General features: G+C 41.4%; 1 protein-coding gene across 6 annotated transcripts in view; it reads right to left on the bottom strand.

The window, feature by feature from the left end:
- Positions 1-8,679: 8,679 nt before the first annotated feature.
- Positions 8,680-17,819, bottom strand: part of IL17RD (interleukin 17 receptor D) — an 81,967-nt gene continuing 72,827 nt past the window's right edge. For all 6 annotated transcript variants that reach the window (XM_090021332.1, XM_090021335.1, XM_090021333.1 and 3 more), the window contains exons 12-13: positions 16,171-17,107; positions 8,680-12,432 (exon numbers count right to left, since the gene is read on the bottom strand). In XM_090021332.1, coding sequence (XP_089877458.1) covers positions 12,317-12,432; positions 16,171-17,107 — 1,053 coding nt within the window. In that variant the 3' untranslated portion in view covers positions 8,680-12,316. The remainder of the gene's footprint in view (positions 12,433-16,170; positions 17,108-17,819) is intronic.

The raw sequence follows: 17,819 nt of genomic DNA on the forward strand, positions 1-17,819 counted from the left end.
TATTCACTTTGCTACATTCAGGACTGTCCACACCTGCAAAGAGACTGGAAGGTTTTGTTTCCATGTTGCAATCTAAGTGCAGGGACCTACCCACATATTCAACATCAGCAACTCTCTGTCTAATGACATCTAGAATTTATACACTGCACTTGTCATGCATTCAAAATTCCCACTTATTATATTTTTTGTATACTTAAATTATTTGTATAACAATAATAAAGGATCAGACCTTATATGAAGTTGTAAATGCATAGTGTAATGAAATTCAGTCAATCTAAATTAAAGATTATACAAGTAGATTTTACATATGTTATCTGTATGCATTTCATCTTGCAATACATTTACATAAAGATACAGGGATTTTGTCAGTATTTTTCATCAACTCTTTTATAATATGGAGTTAAAATCAGCAGGGATAAGGTACTGTTTGGTATTTGTAAAACTTGACTGAATGCTAAGCATTGCAATTTAAAATAAATCTTTATTATGTGTCTCTTGAAGTGCAAATTATTTTAGGCTTCCAAGTTTGGGAGGGAAGAATGAAAGGAAGATAAGGAATAAGGAAAGGACAGAAAAAGGGGAAAAAATAGACCAGATGTTTACATGAGAAAAATCAGAATGAAGCACTAGAGTTATTCAAGGCTGTTTTAAATTGGTATAATAGTAAAAATGCCTGAAAATTATGCTGTTGAGAACTAATAGACTATGGAAAGCTTGATCTAAGATTTAAGAAATAAATGTGAATTGATTAGAACTTTTGCGTTTTCAGACAAACATGAGAGTAAAACATACACACATCCAAACACACACACAGACACGCGCAAGTGCACATAGTTCAGCCTTCTAATATGTTCTATTGAAGTTTCTTACATAAGGAGGAGTGGCTGCAAGCTGTTCATATAAAATATCATGACAGTGTAGTTCTGGGGATTATGGCATACCTTAGGTCGGGTTGGAGAATGATTTTTTTTAAGATAGGCAAAACAATCTGATTGGTTGAGGACTATTTTAAGCCCCAAAACAAAATCTTGGGAGTATATGGTCCAGCAATATCAGTAACATACTTGTATTTTTCATTAAGCATTCATGTTTGAGAGCCTCAGTAAATAATAACAATTTATAATTGGAAAATAATAATGAAAAGCACAAATCAAACCCTAGAATAGTCTAATTCAACACAAACTAATTCAAAATCAAATATCTACCACCCCAATCTTATACTGAATTTAAAAGCAAATTGAAAAAAGGAAACTCTACTTTTAACCTGCCCAGGAAAGATTAATTTTAGCACCTAGTGTGTATAGGTGGGGAGGCAGGGTACACTGCATAGTTACAGCCCATCAACTGCCTTTAATCCTTTGAAAATTATGTTGCTCAATAGTTGGCAAACACTGCTTTGGTAATTTCCAGATACTACAGTAGGAGATAAGGCAGCAAATTTCCTTAGTTAGACAGACCCAATTCAGTGTATTTACTCAGTTTTATAGATCAAAAGCAACTAGTGAATATTATGGACTTAACTTTTTGCATCCTTAATGTTGCATACACACACACTTGCATTTAGTTTAAATTAAATTTAACACTGGTTAGAATCACAGAATCATACAAAATTCAAGTTGGAAGGGACCTCAGGAGGTCACATCTAGTCCAACCCCCTGCTCAAAGCAGGACCATCCCCATGAACGACTGGTGCCTCCCAAGGCTGGGGGGACACTATTTGTATGCAGTACTGGGGACCGCCCACAGACACCAGTGGCAGTGAAGGTGGTGAGCAGTGACTACCCACAGATGTCAGCAGCAGTGTCAGCGAGTGGCGAGCAGAGCCTGCCCGCATACGCCGGTAGCCGTGGTGACTTGTGGGGGGGGGAATGGTGACTGCCCACAGAAGCTGGTGGCAGCTTTGGTAATGGCCAATTTTAGGGGGAGCCCGTGTCCTCCTGTGCCCCCACTACACATCACCTAGATCATCCCAGCCAAGGCTTTGTCTAGCCAGGTCTTAAAAACCTCCAAGGATGGAGCGTCCAGTATCTTTCTGGGTAACCTGCTCCAATGTTTTACTACCCTCCTAGTAAGAGTTTTTCTTTATATCCCTAAACTTCCCTTGCTGCAACTTGAGACCATTGCTCCTTGTTCTGTCATTTGCCATCACTGAGAACAGTCTAGCTTCATCCTATTTCGAATCCCCCTTCGGGTAGTTGTAGGTTGCTAATAAATCTGCTGTGTCTTCTCTTCTTAAGACTAAAGCCTAGTTCCCTCAGCCTCTCCCCATAAGTCATGAGGTCCCTAACCATGTTTGTTGCGCTTTGCTAGACTCTCTCCAATTTGTCCACATACTTTCTGTACTGGGGGCCTCAAAACAGGACACAGGACTCCACATGTGGCTTCACCAGTGCCAAATAGAGGTAAATAATCACTTCCCTTGATCTGTTGGCAACAACCCTACTAATATAGCGCAGTATGCCATTCTTAGCAACAAGGGCACACTGTGGGCTCATATTCAGCTTATTGTCCACTGTAACCCTCAGGTTCTTTTTTGCAAAGCCAGTCAGTGCCCAGCCTGGGATTGTTCAGTCTTAAGTGCAGGACTTTGCATTTGTCCTTATTGAACCTCATGAGATTTCTTTTGGTTCAATCCTCCAATTTGTCAAGGTCTCTCTGAATCCTAGCCCTACCCTCCATGGATCTACTACTCCCCCAGCTTGGTGTTATCTGCAAACTTGTTAATGAAAATATAGTACAATACTGTAGTTGATATTGGCTGCCAACTGAACATTGATTGCCTTGGAGCCTGATAATGCAGGCACTTTTCTATCCACCTTACACTCCCTTCATCCAACCTGTACTTTCTTAGCTTACTTGCAAGAATGTTGTAGGAGACTTGTATCAAAAGCCTTGCTAAAGTCAACATTTATTACATCCACGGATCTCCCCACCTCCACAGAGCCAGGCAACTCAGAGAAGGCAATCAGGTTGGTCAGGCATTATTTGCCCTTGGTGAATCCATGCTGACTTCCTAACCACCTTCTCCTCCAAGTGCTTAGAAATGGATTCCTTGAGGATCTACTCCATGACTTTTCCAGCAACTGAGGTGAGGCTGACCAGGCTGTAGTTCTCTGGATCCTTCTCCTTCCCTTTCTTAAATATGGGCACTATATTTGTCCTTTTCCAATCATCCAGGACCTCCCCCAATCACAAGTTTTCAAATGGCAGCACATCAGTCAATTCCCTCAGCACTCCATGGACTTGTAACCCGTCCAGTTTTTCTAAATGGTCTCTAACCTGTTCTTTTGCCACTGCTGGCTGCTCACTTTCCCCTCAAACTGTGCTACCAGATGCAGTAGTCTAGGAGCTGACCTAGCCTGTAAAGACTGACATTAAAAAGGCATTGAATACTCTGGCCTTCTCTGCAGCATCTGTCACCAGTCTGCCTCCCCGATAAAGTAAGAAACCTACATTTTCCCTGATCATCTTGTTGCTGACATATATGTAGAAACCCTTCTTGTTACCCTTCACATCCTTTGCTAGCTGCAACCGCAAGTGTGCATTGGCCTTCCTGATTTCATCCCTACATGCGCAAGCAATGCTCTTATACTCCTCCCTAGTTGTTTGTGTCTACTTCTGGTAAGACTCCTTTTTGTGTTTTAGCTCATTGAAGAATTCTCTACTCAGCCAAGCTGGTCTTCTGCCATACTTGCTAGTCTTCCTGCGCACTAGGCTGGTTCATTCCTGCATCCTCAGTAAGGTTTCTAAGCTGCATCTCCTGGACTCCTTTCCTCCTCAGACTGGCCTCCCAAGGGATACTACTAATCAGTTCCCTGTGGGAGTTGAGGTCTGCTTTTCTGAAGCAGACCAGGATCCTTTCTCTGCTGCTCTCCTTCTTTTCTTTCCTTGGGATCCTGAACTCAGTCATCTGCTGCCCACTTCTGCATTCTCTGCCAAATCTTCCCTATTTGTGAGCTGCAGGTCAAGAAGAGCACGGCCCCCAAGTTGGCCTCTCCAACTCTTGCACCAGGAAGTTGTTCCCAGCATTCTCCAAAAACTTCCTGGATTGTGTATGCACTGCTGTATTACTCTCCCAGCAGATGTCAAGGTGATTGAAGTCCCCCATGAGAACCAGGGCCTGTGATTGGGAAACTTCTGTTAGCTGTCTAAAGAAAGCTTCATTCACATCCTCCTCCTGGTCAGGTGGTCTATAGCAGACATCCTCCATGATATCACCCTTTTTGCGCTTCCCTCTGACCCTAATCCAGAGTCTTTCAACAGGCTAATCTCCAGTTTCATACTGGAGCTCTGATCAATCATACAGCTCTTTTACATAAATTAAAACTTCTCTTTTCCCCTGCCTGTCCTTCCTGAACATTTTATATCTACCAGTCATGCAAGTTATCCTACCAAGTCTCTGTTATTCCAAACACATCATAGTTCTATTGTACAGTTAAATTACAAGTGTTCAATGAACTTAATTCACAGTTTGAAATGACTAAAAATAATCAATATGTATTATAGGTTTATTAAAAAGATGTTAAATTCCTTATTAAAAATAAAATATAGAAGGCATGACACCACCTTCTGCAAATAAATATGGTGTAGCTGTACTTTTTCAGGTACTACAAGTCAAAGCACATGACTACAAACTGAGAACTGTTACTTTTATTTCCACCACACTGTCATTAGCTGTAGTGCAGCCACAACAGTTATCCTGCAACATGACTGTGGTTTCCTTTCTTTCACCTAACCCACACTTTGGCACATTTACAAAACTGCTATAAAGAGCATTCAGCTCCCTTTCTGTTGATGACTAACATAACTTCTTAAGGGAACATCCACAGGTTTGTAATTTATTTTTAAATAATAATGGACCTAACTGTTCTATCACTTATCAGTTTAATCTTGGTGTAGTTCAGAGAAGTCAGTCAAGTTGCTCCTGATTGGTTCCCATTTCATACGGTTGCCAAACATGGTAAGGCTGATTCATCCTTGCACTAGCAAAAGCACCATGATAGTTACAAAGGAGACATATTCAGGGACTGCTGGTGATTGATGAACTGTTCCTGGAGTGTTTCAAACTGTGCAAACTGCCCAAATTTGCATCCATGCTTCATGGCTCCAGGGGCACAAAATTATCAGCGTGCAGCAGGTCTGTCCCATATCAACCTCTCCCTTCCCTTGTTCTGTCCCTAACATGCCCACACTGTGCATTCCAGGCTGCAAAGGTGGTACATAGCCTGCTCAATGCATGGAATACTGTCCCCCGTATCAGTACTATTTAACATGAGGAGATTGGCTTATAACTGTCCTATGGCACTGCTGAACCATCCCAGCTATCAGAGTGACCACAGGACAATGATGAACCATTTCTGATGCTTCTAACCAACAAGACTGATATACCAGCAGAGGGCCATGGCTGTGTGTAAATGCCCAAGTACTGAAGTCAGGAATTCTTGAGAAGGCTGAAATGTATTTTCAACTAAGGTCCACGGATGTAGGCTACCATCTTGGGCAATACAATACCCTTGATCTACATCAGATCCAACACTGATGTTGATAATAAAATCTCAGCAAGCATAAAGGATAGATTAAAATGAATACATCTTGTATTATTCTAATTTGGGGGTCAATGTCCCAGGGACGCAGAAGCAGGCAAAAGGGAAGCCTCATCCGAGGCAGAACCCAGGTGAAAATAAAAGAAGGAGAAAATCTACCTGTTGCAGGGGTCCAAAGAAGCGAGGAAGCAAGCCAGGGAAAACTGCCCGAGCAGTTTATCAGGCGCACTCATCTCCAGCTAGAGCTGGGTGACATCACGAAGAGACATCACCTGGTGAAGATAAAAACCAGCCCCGAGAGCACAGGAGGGAGGACGCCCAGTGCTGGAGGAGCGGCGAGGAACCACCCAGCAGAGCGCATCCAGCCACTGCAGCTGGCAGTGGTGGCAGCAGCAGGAGCTGCGGGAGATCCCTGCGCCGGGGAAGACCGGCAGGGAGGCTGGCAGTGGCAACGGCAAGAGCCAGCGAGGGAGCTGCTGCCGGAGGCGGCAGGTGCCACAACCCCAGGCAGAGGCGGATCCCATAGGGGATAAGAGAAACCCCAGCTGGGGTGAAGGCACGGGTCCTGACCGAGGGGATGCGTTAGTCCAGGGGCATTAGGGGCGAAGGGGACATGGGACTTCCCCCGTGGTTGCTCCTCTTCTCTTTTTTTCCTTCTCTTTGTCTCGTTCTCCTTGTAGTCTCGTCTTTATTCCTTTTTCTTTCATATTGGGGTGTTCCTGTGGCATGGGGTTTTCTGGTGGTGAGTGTTCTGTCTTGGTTTTTCTTTCTTAATCTGATCTATTTTAGTTCCGTGCCTAGAGCAGGTTAGCCTAGCACACCACATGAGAATGTGGCGATGACCGGCAGCATCCGTCGTAGAACACACAGAGCATCAAGAGGGACAACTCTGAAGGCAGAGTGTCACCAGACCCTCTGAGTCTGGCCTGAGCCTGAGGCGCCCATCCATGAGAGAGGACACATGGGAACCGAGGAAGACATCAACAGGGGCTAGCCGCAAAAGATCCTGAGGCTCATTTCGTAGTTTGGCATGTGTGCGGGGTGTAGGGGAGTTAGGAGTGCCATGAATGTCTGCCAGGACACGTGACAACTCTGGAGGCATCCTCAGAGAGGACCCCCTCCCCTGAAGGATTATCCAAAGTCATGGCAGGCAAGTTTGGGGGATACCCCGAAGGTAAATCGAGGAACCCTCTGGGGTCTACACAAGGTTCCTTGGCGAGTAAGACCAGCTGCCCGGGCAAAGGCAGCATGGGATCAAATCACTGAGCAGAGACGGGCAGTCAATATTGTATTAGTCTTCCAAACCCTTTGTGTGATCTTGTGTTCCATCTGTTGCGATATCACTGCTCAAATGTTTTTGATCCAGTGATATTCCATCATCCACTTTGTGGGTTATTACTGAAAAGTGACAGTAAGTTATGTGAACACTTTAACTGTGATTTACAATCATGTATAGAAAATGCAGAGTACATCTGTTATAACACTTTTGGGTATCGCCAGAGTGATAAAATCATGCTTTAAGAACTAAAATAAGGTTTTTCAAACAATCTTCAAGACTTTTAGTTTCACTTGGGTAAAGCACTCCTCCAGCTTCTGTCTTGAATATTTGTGTGCTGCTGAAGTCTTGCAGATGACATACTGGTCTGGTTTATGCTTGAGAAATGAAACCAGTAAAATCCATTAAGCAGTCAGAAAATGCTCTCTCTTTCTGCACATTTACTTTTTCAGACCAGTTCAGCTTGAACTTGTTTAGTACCACTGCGGCTGTAGATGAGCTGAAATGGTTCAATTGGTCCCACTAGTCTTATTTCACAGTGCACTAGTGACTTTACAAAATCTCCCAGAATCCACCGCTACTCAGAATAGAGTCAAGAATTGTTAAAAGGTCAAAGGACACTGTAACTGAAAAGATCAAGAGATCTTTAAGAGATCACCACTGTAAATGCAAAACAAACTGATTCAGCATGACTTGTTTGAACACAAGGGGCACATCCAGATGAGAGGTATGTGCATTTTGCAGAGCCTCAAAGGCTTTTAAGGCGCTGCAAAATGCACACACCACACATGAAAGGGCTCTCTGTGCTTCATATTTGTAGCTCAGGGACAAAATTAGATACTAGGAACTCCTGGTATCTAAAAAAAAATATGCAGGAAAAAAAGCAGGGTGGCACATATGGCTGCAGTGTGAGCTGCCTGCAACTAGAGCCTGGCCAGCTACTGGCCAGGCTCCGTGTGCCTGGATTAGCACTGCTGCAGCCCCAGGAGACCCCCAGAACCCCAGCTAAGGCTGTGGCCAGCTCAGGTTCTGGCCCCAGTTTTCCCTAACTCGCCCAGAGCAATCTGCACCTGCCAGAGCATGCGTGCAGGGGCATTCCCCAGGGACAAGTAGCAGTGGCACAACTATGGGTCGCTGCTGTTTGTCCCCAGGAAAATATGTGCACGCTTATTTGGATACACCCAAGGATTGCTTGGGCTTATACCAAAACAATTACAAATAGTTCAATTTTCTAAATAGACAATTCATAATACATTCTTTACATGTTCTCATACTATTATCTAGTGTTGACAATGCCCAGCTATGCCTGAACCTATTCCAAAAACACTTACTAGAGCAGACTATCAATTTGGCTGACAAAAAAAACATATATAAAATCCATATATTTTTGCTTCTTGTGAAACGAGGTAATCTAATCCAAGTTATTACGTTATTTTTAGCTGATGTGTTTAGACTTCATTTGACATGCAGCAATAACATATTGCGAGGAATCTTCTGGGGGTACCTACAGAACTAATTATGATGGCACATTTATGTAGAATAATTTAAATTGATTGAATTCATCTTCCTAGATAAAACTTGCAAACAACTAGTTTCTTACAGTTGCTTGATTATCTCAAAAGTCCCTCAATATACAATTTAATCTCTTAAATGTGACATATAAACAGTTAGACAGTTCGTGTGTGCTTTATTTAATTTTAAATGGCCTATTTTATTAAATAAAATTACCAAATCTCATATTCTGCTGAGAAGCACAAGGAAATGGCACAACTGAAAAACACCTAAAAAAAAAACAAAAAACCCACCAAAAGGAATGCCCCAGAAAAATGCATATTTTTTAAATTAAAAGAACAAGACAAAATATTTTGACTTTTTATTTTGATGTTTAACTTCTAGATTATGGTACCATAACAAGTAAATTTCTGCAAATATCAGCTGCTGTCTATCAACAGTTCATATACAGTACAAAATATGGTAACAGCTATATTTTTCAATGTATATATTAAACATGCAACTACGTCTTGCATTTTTACCTTTCAACTACTTTTTCACCCTTCCAAAAAACATGTTATCAACATATCCAAGTTACTGCATTTCCACTTACTTGTAGAATCAAGCAGAAACACGAGGGATCCTTTTACCATTTACATTCTGCTTAGATTTTACTAAACACATGAAAAAAGTAGTAAGCTAATGTCTAAAATGTATATTAACATATTTGGTTTCTTAATATTTTTACAAAAAAGTTTGTTGGTGATCTCCTAGGGGGAAAACAGAATTTTTACAAATACATGAACAATTCTCTGCCTCCCTAAAACATACACAATATTCTTCAGAGTGGTCAACTTTTAAAAAATTCACTACAAAGAAAAAAAAAAAATTTTCCCATCTTGTAACCCCCGTACTAAAAATCAAACTCCAAGAAGGTATGCCTGTTTTTCTGCCATCTGTATAGTATGACCAAAACAATTCCCCTCTGTCCCCTTCCTGCGCCAAAGGCATCAAAATGAGCCTTCCACCTTCTACTCAGACAGGAAAAACATATTTGACTGAAATAAATCTGGTTGGAGTAGTTCCATAGATTGGATACTGCTTTAAAAGATGGTTAAGATTTGAAGGATTGTACAGCAAATTCATAAGAAAATACAAATATTAGTTTCCACAGGATTTATCAGTCAAACTTTAAAATAACTTTGCTTGTTAAAAGCTCAGTGAAACCCTGTGAGTTTTGCTATAGTTTCTAATGGAGTTCAAGTCTTTATCCTAGCCCAAAACAAGCTGTGAGCTGGGGATTTCTAGTGGGAAAAGCCAAATTCCTCATTTTACAGAATAGGAAAGAAGCTCTTCCTCAGCTACAACAGCAAGCTTGATGCAGGCAGTACGTATGGAAGAGAATAGTACAGCTGTGCAGTGACGGATCCATCATTACTGCTTTTTCCTTTGTCTCACCCTTCCTTATCATTCCCCTTTGTGCTGGGGCTCAGGAATGGCCAAATGCAAATACACAAATCACACAAAGTCAGTTTCCTCCACAACTGAACTGGCTGAGCAAAGATTTATTTTACATTACCCATCCTAATTTGTTCCATGTATTTTTAAGCTTCCAAAGGTTGAGACAACTTTAAAAATCTTGTTTTCAGAACAGCTCTTGGCATGAGATGTAAAATCATGTGCAGTTGGTTGTCTCTTTCTGGCTTTTGGCAAGTTCATGCTCTATTTAAATATAAAAGATTACTGTCATTTTAGCCTTGCTAGTTAAAGTATTCACTTCCTGAAACGTGACAGTGAACAACAGCCCATGAAGATCAAGGTAAATAAATACAGGCATGTACATCTCTTTCTCAATATGCTATAGTTCCGTATCATACTAAAGTTAAAGTGTGCTGGGTTCTGCCAATGTTCATTGCACTTAAATGTGTTATAATGTTTTATGCACAAAAGTTGTAAAGGACATTTCTCTTTGCATGTGAAGACATTACTGATTCCCAGCCATAGATAAATCCAAATAGTAAAGATCAGAGTGAGCCTGTACAGAGACAAAGTTCCCCTCCCAGAAAAAATTTTAAAGAGTGTCATTGCTGTTGTATTTAATGGCATCAGTTATTCATTAGACTAAGGCACTAAAAATAACTATTTAATCTGACAACCGTAGTTGCTAAACTAATATAGTAATATAGAAAGAGTGTCAGCATTTCACAGGCTGATAATACCCTGATTTACAACTATAACAACCCCATGTCAACAGCACTGTCCAGGGTGCAATTTAGGCAGAATTTAATATCGAGTTAATAAATTAAGGAAACATCTTTGAACAGGTAATCCTTTACTATTATTTACTGTTTATATTATAACAGTGCCTAGATTTGTGACTATACAATTTGATTTCTCTTATTGAATTACTTTCTAGAAGCAGTGAGGATTTCTTGGCTAAAGACTCAACTAAATCATCATTGCAACAGAAAGACCAAACATGCTACTTTCTTTAGATTAATAGGACTAGATCCATTCATAACTGGAATTGTATTTAATATGATATTGGTTTTAAATGGATGAATTGCCCCTACTGTGAACTATTTACCTGCACCTACGGATACTATTTACTTGGAAATTTTTAGTACTAGGAATTGCAAAATAACCTGCTTGCATTTGTCAAGTGGCAATTGAGTACAGTTAGCCAGTCACTTCCGGTAAATGCATACTGTGATTTGCTTTACCCAGATGAAAGGGAAGCAGTACTGTTTAATGAAGTAACTTTACATCTATCAACTGGCACATTCCTCTCAGGGCTGGCACTAGACACAGAATAAGATTTGATGTCCCTTTCCTCTGATCAGTGTTTATTTCTTTCCTCTTATCAATCTTTCCAGGAAGGGAGAAAACTGCATTTCCACTGCATATTTCAGTCAGGGTGTGGAAATTTATTATTTGTGTCCACTATATAAATGACATTTCTGAGTTACAATGGTCTTGTTTGAGAGAGATCATAAAAGCTTATGGATAATGGCATCTAAGAAATCCAAATATATTACCCTAGCTATGGAGAGGCTAGCAAAACGGCTTCACCTACTGCATCCATTGTAGTGTTCACCACTCACTGGCTGCAGCATTCTTAAGCAAGAGTAGTTAGAAACACAGCCCTGATAATACAGTAAACTCAAACTGGCAACACACTTGTGGAAAAGGAATTTCATCTTAAAATCAGAAAAAACTTTTAAAATAATTAATTAAACCTGAAGACAAAGGTTTCTAAGTAACAGTTCACTTTGACAAAAATATCAGAAAATCCAACAAATATATTTGTTCTGTATCCTTCTACTGTACCACACTTGGACTGACCTGGCTTAACTGAGACAGTCAATGAACATGTTTCCCTTGTATCCATGTCAAAATTTAGATGGGGGGAAAATGATTTCCCTTTTGACTGTAATAGATTAACTTTCTGGAGAGCCAAAGGAGGTGGAAGAAGAGGTAAAATTTCGCTAAGGACAACCAGGAATATTTCTGTAACGGACAATCACTAGATCCACTTTTGGCATTTTATGACTTTTTGTACAAAAATATTTCTGCTCATTCTCCAACACATTCCTGCCATCAAATATTTCAGCATTTTAAACCAGAGGTTCTGCTACAAAATGTAAGGTGGTTAACATTCCATGTCACATGCAACCAGTTATTTTATTTTTAGTCAAAAATTTAAAAAAAATACAAAAAATATTTGTTATAATTATCTTTATAAACAGTATCATTTCTGTGTGAGATTTAAGCTGGTAATAGTTGGAATTTCAAAATATACTTTAAATTATTTCAATGTTGTACTTTCAGATCATAAAAGATCAACAGGTAAAAGTCTACTGGCCACAAATTCCCTTAAGAATAGCACGTCTCCTTCAGGGAATATTTGTTTCTTCAAGTAGATTTAGTGCTGGGATAACACGGTGGTTGATGCACAAACACAGGCTGTTGATAAAGTGGCGCTGCATACCGTTCTTGTAATGAGTTATAAAGGTGCAATTGCCTCCAGGTCATCAGTATGGATGTGACAATGAAGTTCTGCTTTACAAATTCCAGGCACTAGGGATTTTGTGATAGTGATTACAGGAGATTCTTCTTCCCCTGCAAAGAGAAAACTATACTTTATTTTTGAATGACTGTTTTATTTGTTCAACATACAACTATACCTATATGTAGGGTGGCCATTATAGAGGACATTCCGGTTTTCTGCTACTCTGTCCTCTATCGATACGAAACCCAATGCCTTTATGTCCTCTATTTTTCTCTTCAATCTTCAAGAAGAAAAAAAGGAGAACACAAAAGACATCTGGTTTCGTATCAATAGAGGACAGAGAAAAAACGGACTGTCTTCTATGATGGCCACCCTACCTATATATAACGATTAATTCCTAAGACCTAACCACCAATGCAAATCTTTTCTGAAAATCAGCTATTTAGAGCAGTTATCAATGATCAACAAACTCAGGCTGCATACACACATTCACATCATCCAGGACAACTCCCCCAGGTTTGTTTTTAAGTTCAAGCAAAGAAGCAAGGAGCCTGCAGTGTGGATGCTGGTTGCCAGGGATCCCCAGAGCAATGGCCCAAAGAGCTCTGTAGGTTTTGGGTTGTTTTTTTTTAATGAATATAAACAGGGATGGCAGGGTCAGAGGAGGTGGGAGCTTGGGTCTGTGCTGGGCACAGTGCCTTCCAGCTTTCCTTTCCCCCAACCACATGCTGTCTTCTACCAGCTTGCTGTGGTCCGGCCCAGATACACATGGGCAGGGAGCATGCTTGAATGCCTCCCAGCACCTAAGTGTTGCAGTGTGATTCAGGCAGGGAACAAGCCAGTAGTAGGACATGCCCTAAGTGCTTCAGCACTGGGCTTTTCCAACCCAAAGAATTCAGTCAGTGTGTTCTGCTCCCTGCTTGTCTGGGACTGATACACGCTCTCCCTTCCCCTGTGGGAGGGGGAGAAAAAAGCAGTGAAGCACACTGGCTGCCTGTACACAAGTTCTGTCTCCTGGGATACATTCTCTGGGAAGCCACTTCACTTGGGTCATTTTTGAGTTATTTTTCTCCCAGAGTGATTACTTTTACTTTGGGAAAAAATTATGAACTTCTGTACACTCATACAGGACTCTTCCTGGAAAAAACTGAACGTCTGTCCAAGACCTTATGTTATAGCATAATGAACGAGATTTGGGAACTCCCCAGTCAGCTTGAACCTTAGTACAGTGTATCCAAATTGATGGCCTTTAGGATTTGTACTTGCACTCAGAGATGAAAGCAGATAATATTTTAAAGAAGAAAGGAAAGATCTGGCCTGAGGTTTGCATAGACATCTGATAACCGCACAAACATAGGGAGATTTATTGTGATGCTCAACTTAAGTGACTGTTAAAGTTGGGTAGTTAGGATGGAAGTCTTATTTCACAGGTGTTTTTAATAGCCCCTACAAGAGGTCATTTTGAACCAGTGACTGCTCCTAAGTTCCAGAAAATGCATACCAATCACATAATGTTTGTGCATCTCGCTATTAAAGGTACTTATGAATTAAGAAGTGTATTTGAGACATTTGGAAAGTATCTGGATTACAGTTGCTTAAGAAGCAAACAATGCTCAATTTTGGAGTCTCGTCATTGCCCAGTGGAAATATGAATCGTGGCTTGGATGAAGGGCCATCTGGCTCAGATTCATTCCAAACAAGACTAGTGTAATGTTGGTGGACTAGGTGAAGAAACTGGGGAAAAAAAACACCAAAGGCTATTTTGTTTCCTTTGATTGGGCAAGTATACTTGCTGTTTGTTAGACAGCCTCAAAACCTCTTCCCTCGAGTTCATCTTTGCCAGTCAACACTAGAGTTTTAAAATGTGCTAGTTAAAATATGTTAGTTACAATGAGAATTAACTTTTGGAGAGAGAACCTGGCAGCAGACGTGACTTCACTGCCAGCTCCCAAATAAAAACAGGAGGGGAGTCCCGGCAGAGCGTTATTCTAGAGAACCTGAAGCTGGTTTGGTTTAATGCAGATAGAAGCCTACCAGCATGCAAACTATGCACTCTCCCAGGACCATGAGTTAAAGCTGGACTAGCACTGCTGAGGGAATTAATAAGAACATGTAGATCTTGAGTGTCTGGCTGTTTGAGGAGGTGTTCACAGTTTACTTGATTGAGTAAATACATTCATATTTTTCCCAAAGGATTAAAGTTTGCACATTCAGATTGCAGATAATTGTTCCAAAAGACTTGCTAATCGTTCCCTTCCATATTCACCACCACTTTACCCTCCCAAAACCAAATCTTGCAGCAAGCCATCCCTCTGAGTCTGATATTTTAATACCCAAAAACAGAAAATCACTTACAATTAAAGGACAAGACTTTGTTTCAGCACATACTGAATTCATGATAACATTTACCTGTCCTGCGTCACAGAGGTATAACAAGAAGAGCTGGCACCCTGGGCAAACACTAAGGGCAGACTGGTGGGATAGGGCGGCAGTCTTTCCCTGCTAGGAATTCCTAAAGCAGGGGTGAGCAAAATGGCAGATCTGGCCAGTGGCCAGACTCCATTTCCAAACAGCCCCTACCCATGCCGCTCTAGCTAGTCTCCATGGAGACCCCAGGAGCAGCAGGCTTGTCCCAGCCCCACGCTCCTAGGGTCTCCACGGAGACCAGTCCAGAGTCACACTGGCACGGGACATGGCTGGGTAAGGAGCTGCTCTGGGACCAGAACCTGGGCTGGGATCTTGCAGCCGTGACAGCGTGGGCCAGAGACGGGACAGGGCCATGATCTGCTGCCCACACACTCCTGCTGTGGAACCTGTACTCGTTGCAAGGGTGTGTCGGCAGTGGATCACAGCTCTGCCCAGCTTCAGCCCATGCCATCACCGTTGCAAGATTCCCACCTGGGCCCCAGTCCCAGCCCTAGAGCAGCTGCCTGCCCACGCATGTGCCCTAGCAGCACTACTCTGGGCAGGTCTCCACAGAGACCCTGGGAGCGCAAGGTTGTGTCGGCCTCAAGCTGTCACAGCCCACTCCTGTCCTAGAGTCTCTGGCTGAGCTGCTGCTCCTGCTACTGCCCTGGCCTTATGCTCCGCCCACCCCGACTGTTGCTCTTAAAGCAGCAGCAGCTGGGGACTGTTTTGGAGTTCCCAGCATGGGTAAGCTAGGAGGCTGCTCTTGCTTCCAGGGCACATACGCCACGGACATGGGGGTGATTCTTGTCCTCCTCCTAACTTGGTGCCTGGAGCAGATGCCCCTCTCACCCACCCCTAGTTATGCTATTGAGGTTTGATTTGAGAAAAGGTGAAATTCAGCAGGTAGAATTTTGATAGCAATAAATACAACTCCTCTCGTGTTCTTGACCTCACAGCTTATCAATACATCATGGTCAGGAAGATAAGAGCAACTGTATTGGAAAATATGTGTCATCAGAAGCCTGATACCTTAAGTTAATTGCAATACAGTAACGGTTCTTTGTTCCAATAGAGCTGGTTAAAAACTGGAACATTAAAAAAGCCTAACAACAGGTTTTCAGACCGCATAAACAAGGCTCATCATTTTTCCAAAATTCTAATTTTACAATTTTGATGTATTTTTCACATCTGGATAATTTTTTTAACACAATAAAAAACTCCTATACAGGGTTTTAATAAAGTCCTTTTGCACAACCTAAGTTATTAAAGTTTAAAAGTCCACAAAGACTTTATGAAGACCCTGTATTTCTGACCATCTCTATTTTATATAACTTTTTCCCCAGCTTCTTTTATGGCCCCTAACTTAATGTAACTAAAAGTATGCCAGCAACATGAATGTTGTGTGTTAATGTGATTTTTTTAAAACTACTCCATTTTACCTAAACCTGAAGATGATGAGACACTCTCTGTAATGGAAGAGGTTTCAGTTTGGTCTGTCAAAAGTCCTTCCATTAAAGGTAGAGATAATTCAGATGATGGAACAGAAGAATCATAGATTCCAGAATCCCTTGGCATGTCTGGGAGATTGGCAGCTTTTACAACGTGCAACAGAGGCTGAAGAACAGAGCCACCATCTTGAATATCCCGAGTCTCTGTATCTTCTCCAAGGTTTAAGTGCTGAATTAAAAATGGAGAGTCTGAATTTATAGCAGGGATAGAATTTGCATCTGTTTTCAGATAAAAATCCCCTTCAGTCACATGCTTATTCACCAAGTCATTTAAAACCAAGCCTGAGTCAAATTTTTCCATGACAGGCTCTTGATAATGTAAAGGAGGTGGAGGAAATGGAATAAACTGTTTTTCAAACCAATCTGGCTCCTGATCAATGAACTGGTGCATGTTGCAAATGGCAACATAAAGGGAACGGCCAGATTTGTTCCTGAAATAGTTTCTTTTGCTAATATTTACTAGATACACCTCTGAATCTTGACAGCTGAGATCTCTGGAGTGTAGGTGAGAGTAAAGCTGAGGCAGGTTATCCATGAGCTTGTACTTTGTACTTAGATCCAGAATGCCAGGAATATCACCTTCGCAGGAGTAATCAAAGTAGACTGCAATGAACTTGCAGAGGTCATCTGAATTTTGCTTTGCTTGACGCAGCTTCTCTGCAATGGTAGACACTGCAAATAGAAAGAGTTCTCCTTTCCCAATGTCTTTGCTTGTTCCCTTGTGCTTCCAGTTCTTTTTTTCCACAAAGTATTTCATCCCTTTGGAACACACAATGATGATAAACTGAGACTCACTGATTTTTTGATTAAGCCATTCTTTCTGCCCTTCTTTACAAATCTTTAAATCCTCCCATAAATCCAGGGCCACCTGGGAAAGAAAGGAGCATGTCAGTTGGTGTTTAAATGGAAGAAGTAATAGCTTGTGAAGGCTACATATATCAGAGATACTTAATAAGTCTTCAGGTGTTTATTGTTTATTAAATATTAAATCAGGGGTTTGCAACCAGGGGCATGTGTACCCCCAGGGATACTTGGGAAGGCCCTAAGGGGTATGCACCCACCACCCAGTGTCACCACCTCCTAGGAGCAGGGCTGGGGCAGGTGGAGGGCAGTGGTACCCCTCTGCATGCCACACCTGGCTGGTCAGATGTGGGGGTGGGGGGAAGGGGAAGCTTGTATGTGGCAGTAGCTGCCACTGCCATCCACCACCCCATGCTGGCTATGTTCCACTGCCCCTACCTCAGCATTCCGTGTCCGGCCACCAGGGGTACACTTATTAAAAAAGATTGAAAACCCCTGTATTAAATGATTCCAAACATGTCACAGTACATATGTTCAAAAACAGAAGTAGTAACTAATTTGCCTTTAATGCCATTCTACATACATGCTGCTAGGTCACAAGTGAAAACATCTCATACTGACTGCTTGAAGTTCATAAGTAAATGATGTATATTTCCAAAGATGTCTAAATCAATAAAACAATTATTTTAAATAATGTTGTTTTCCACTAGGGGTCAGGCTTGCTAAATGATTGAACACTTATTTAAATTCACTTATCATATGTTGTAAACTTAGAATCC

Source organism: Crocodylus siamensis, chromosome 11 (genome assembly GCF_052110815.1).
Source record: "Crocodylus siamensis isolate JL-2025a chromosome 11, ASM5211081v1, whole genome shotgun sequence".
Taxonomy (NCBI): Eukaryota; Metazoa; Chordata; order Crocodylia; family Crocodylidae; genus Crocodylus; species Crocodylus siamensis.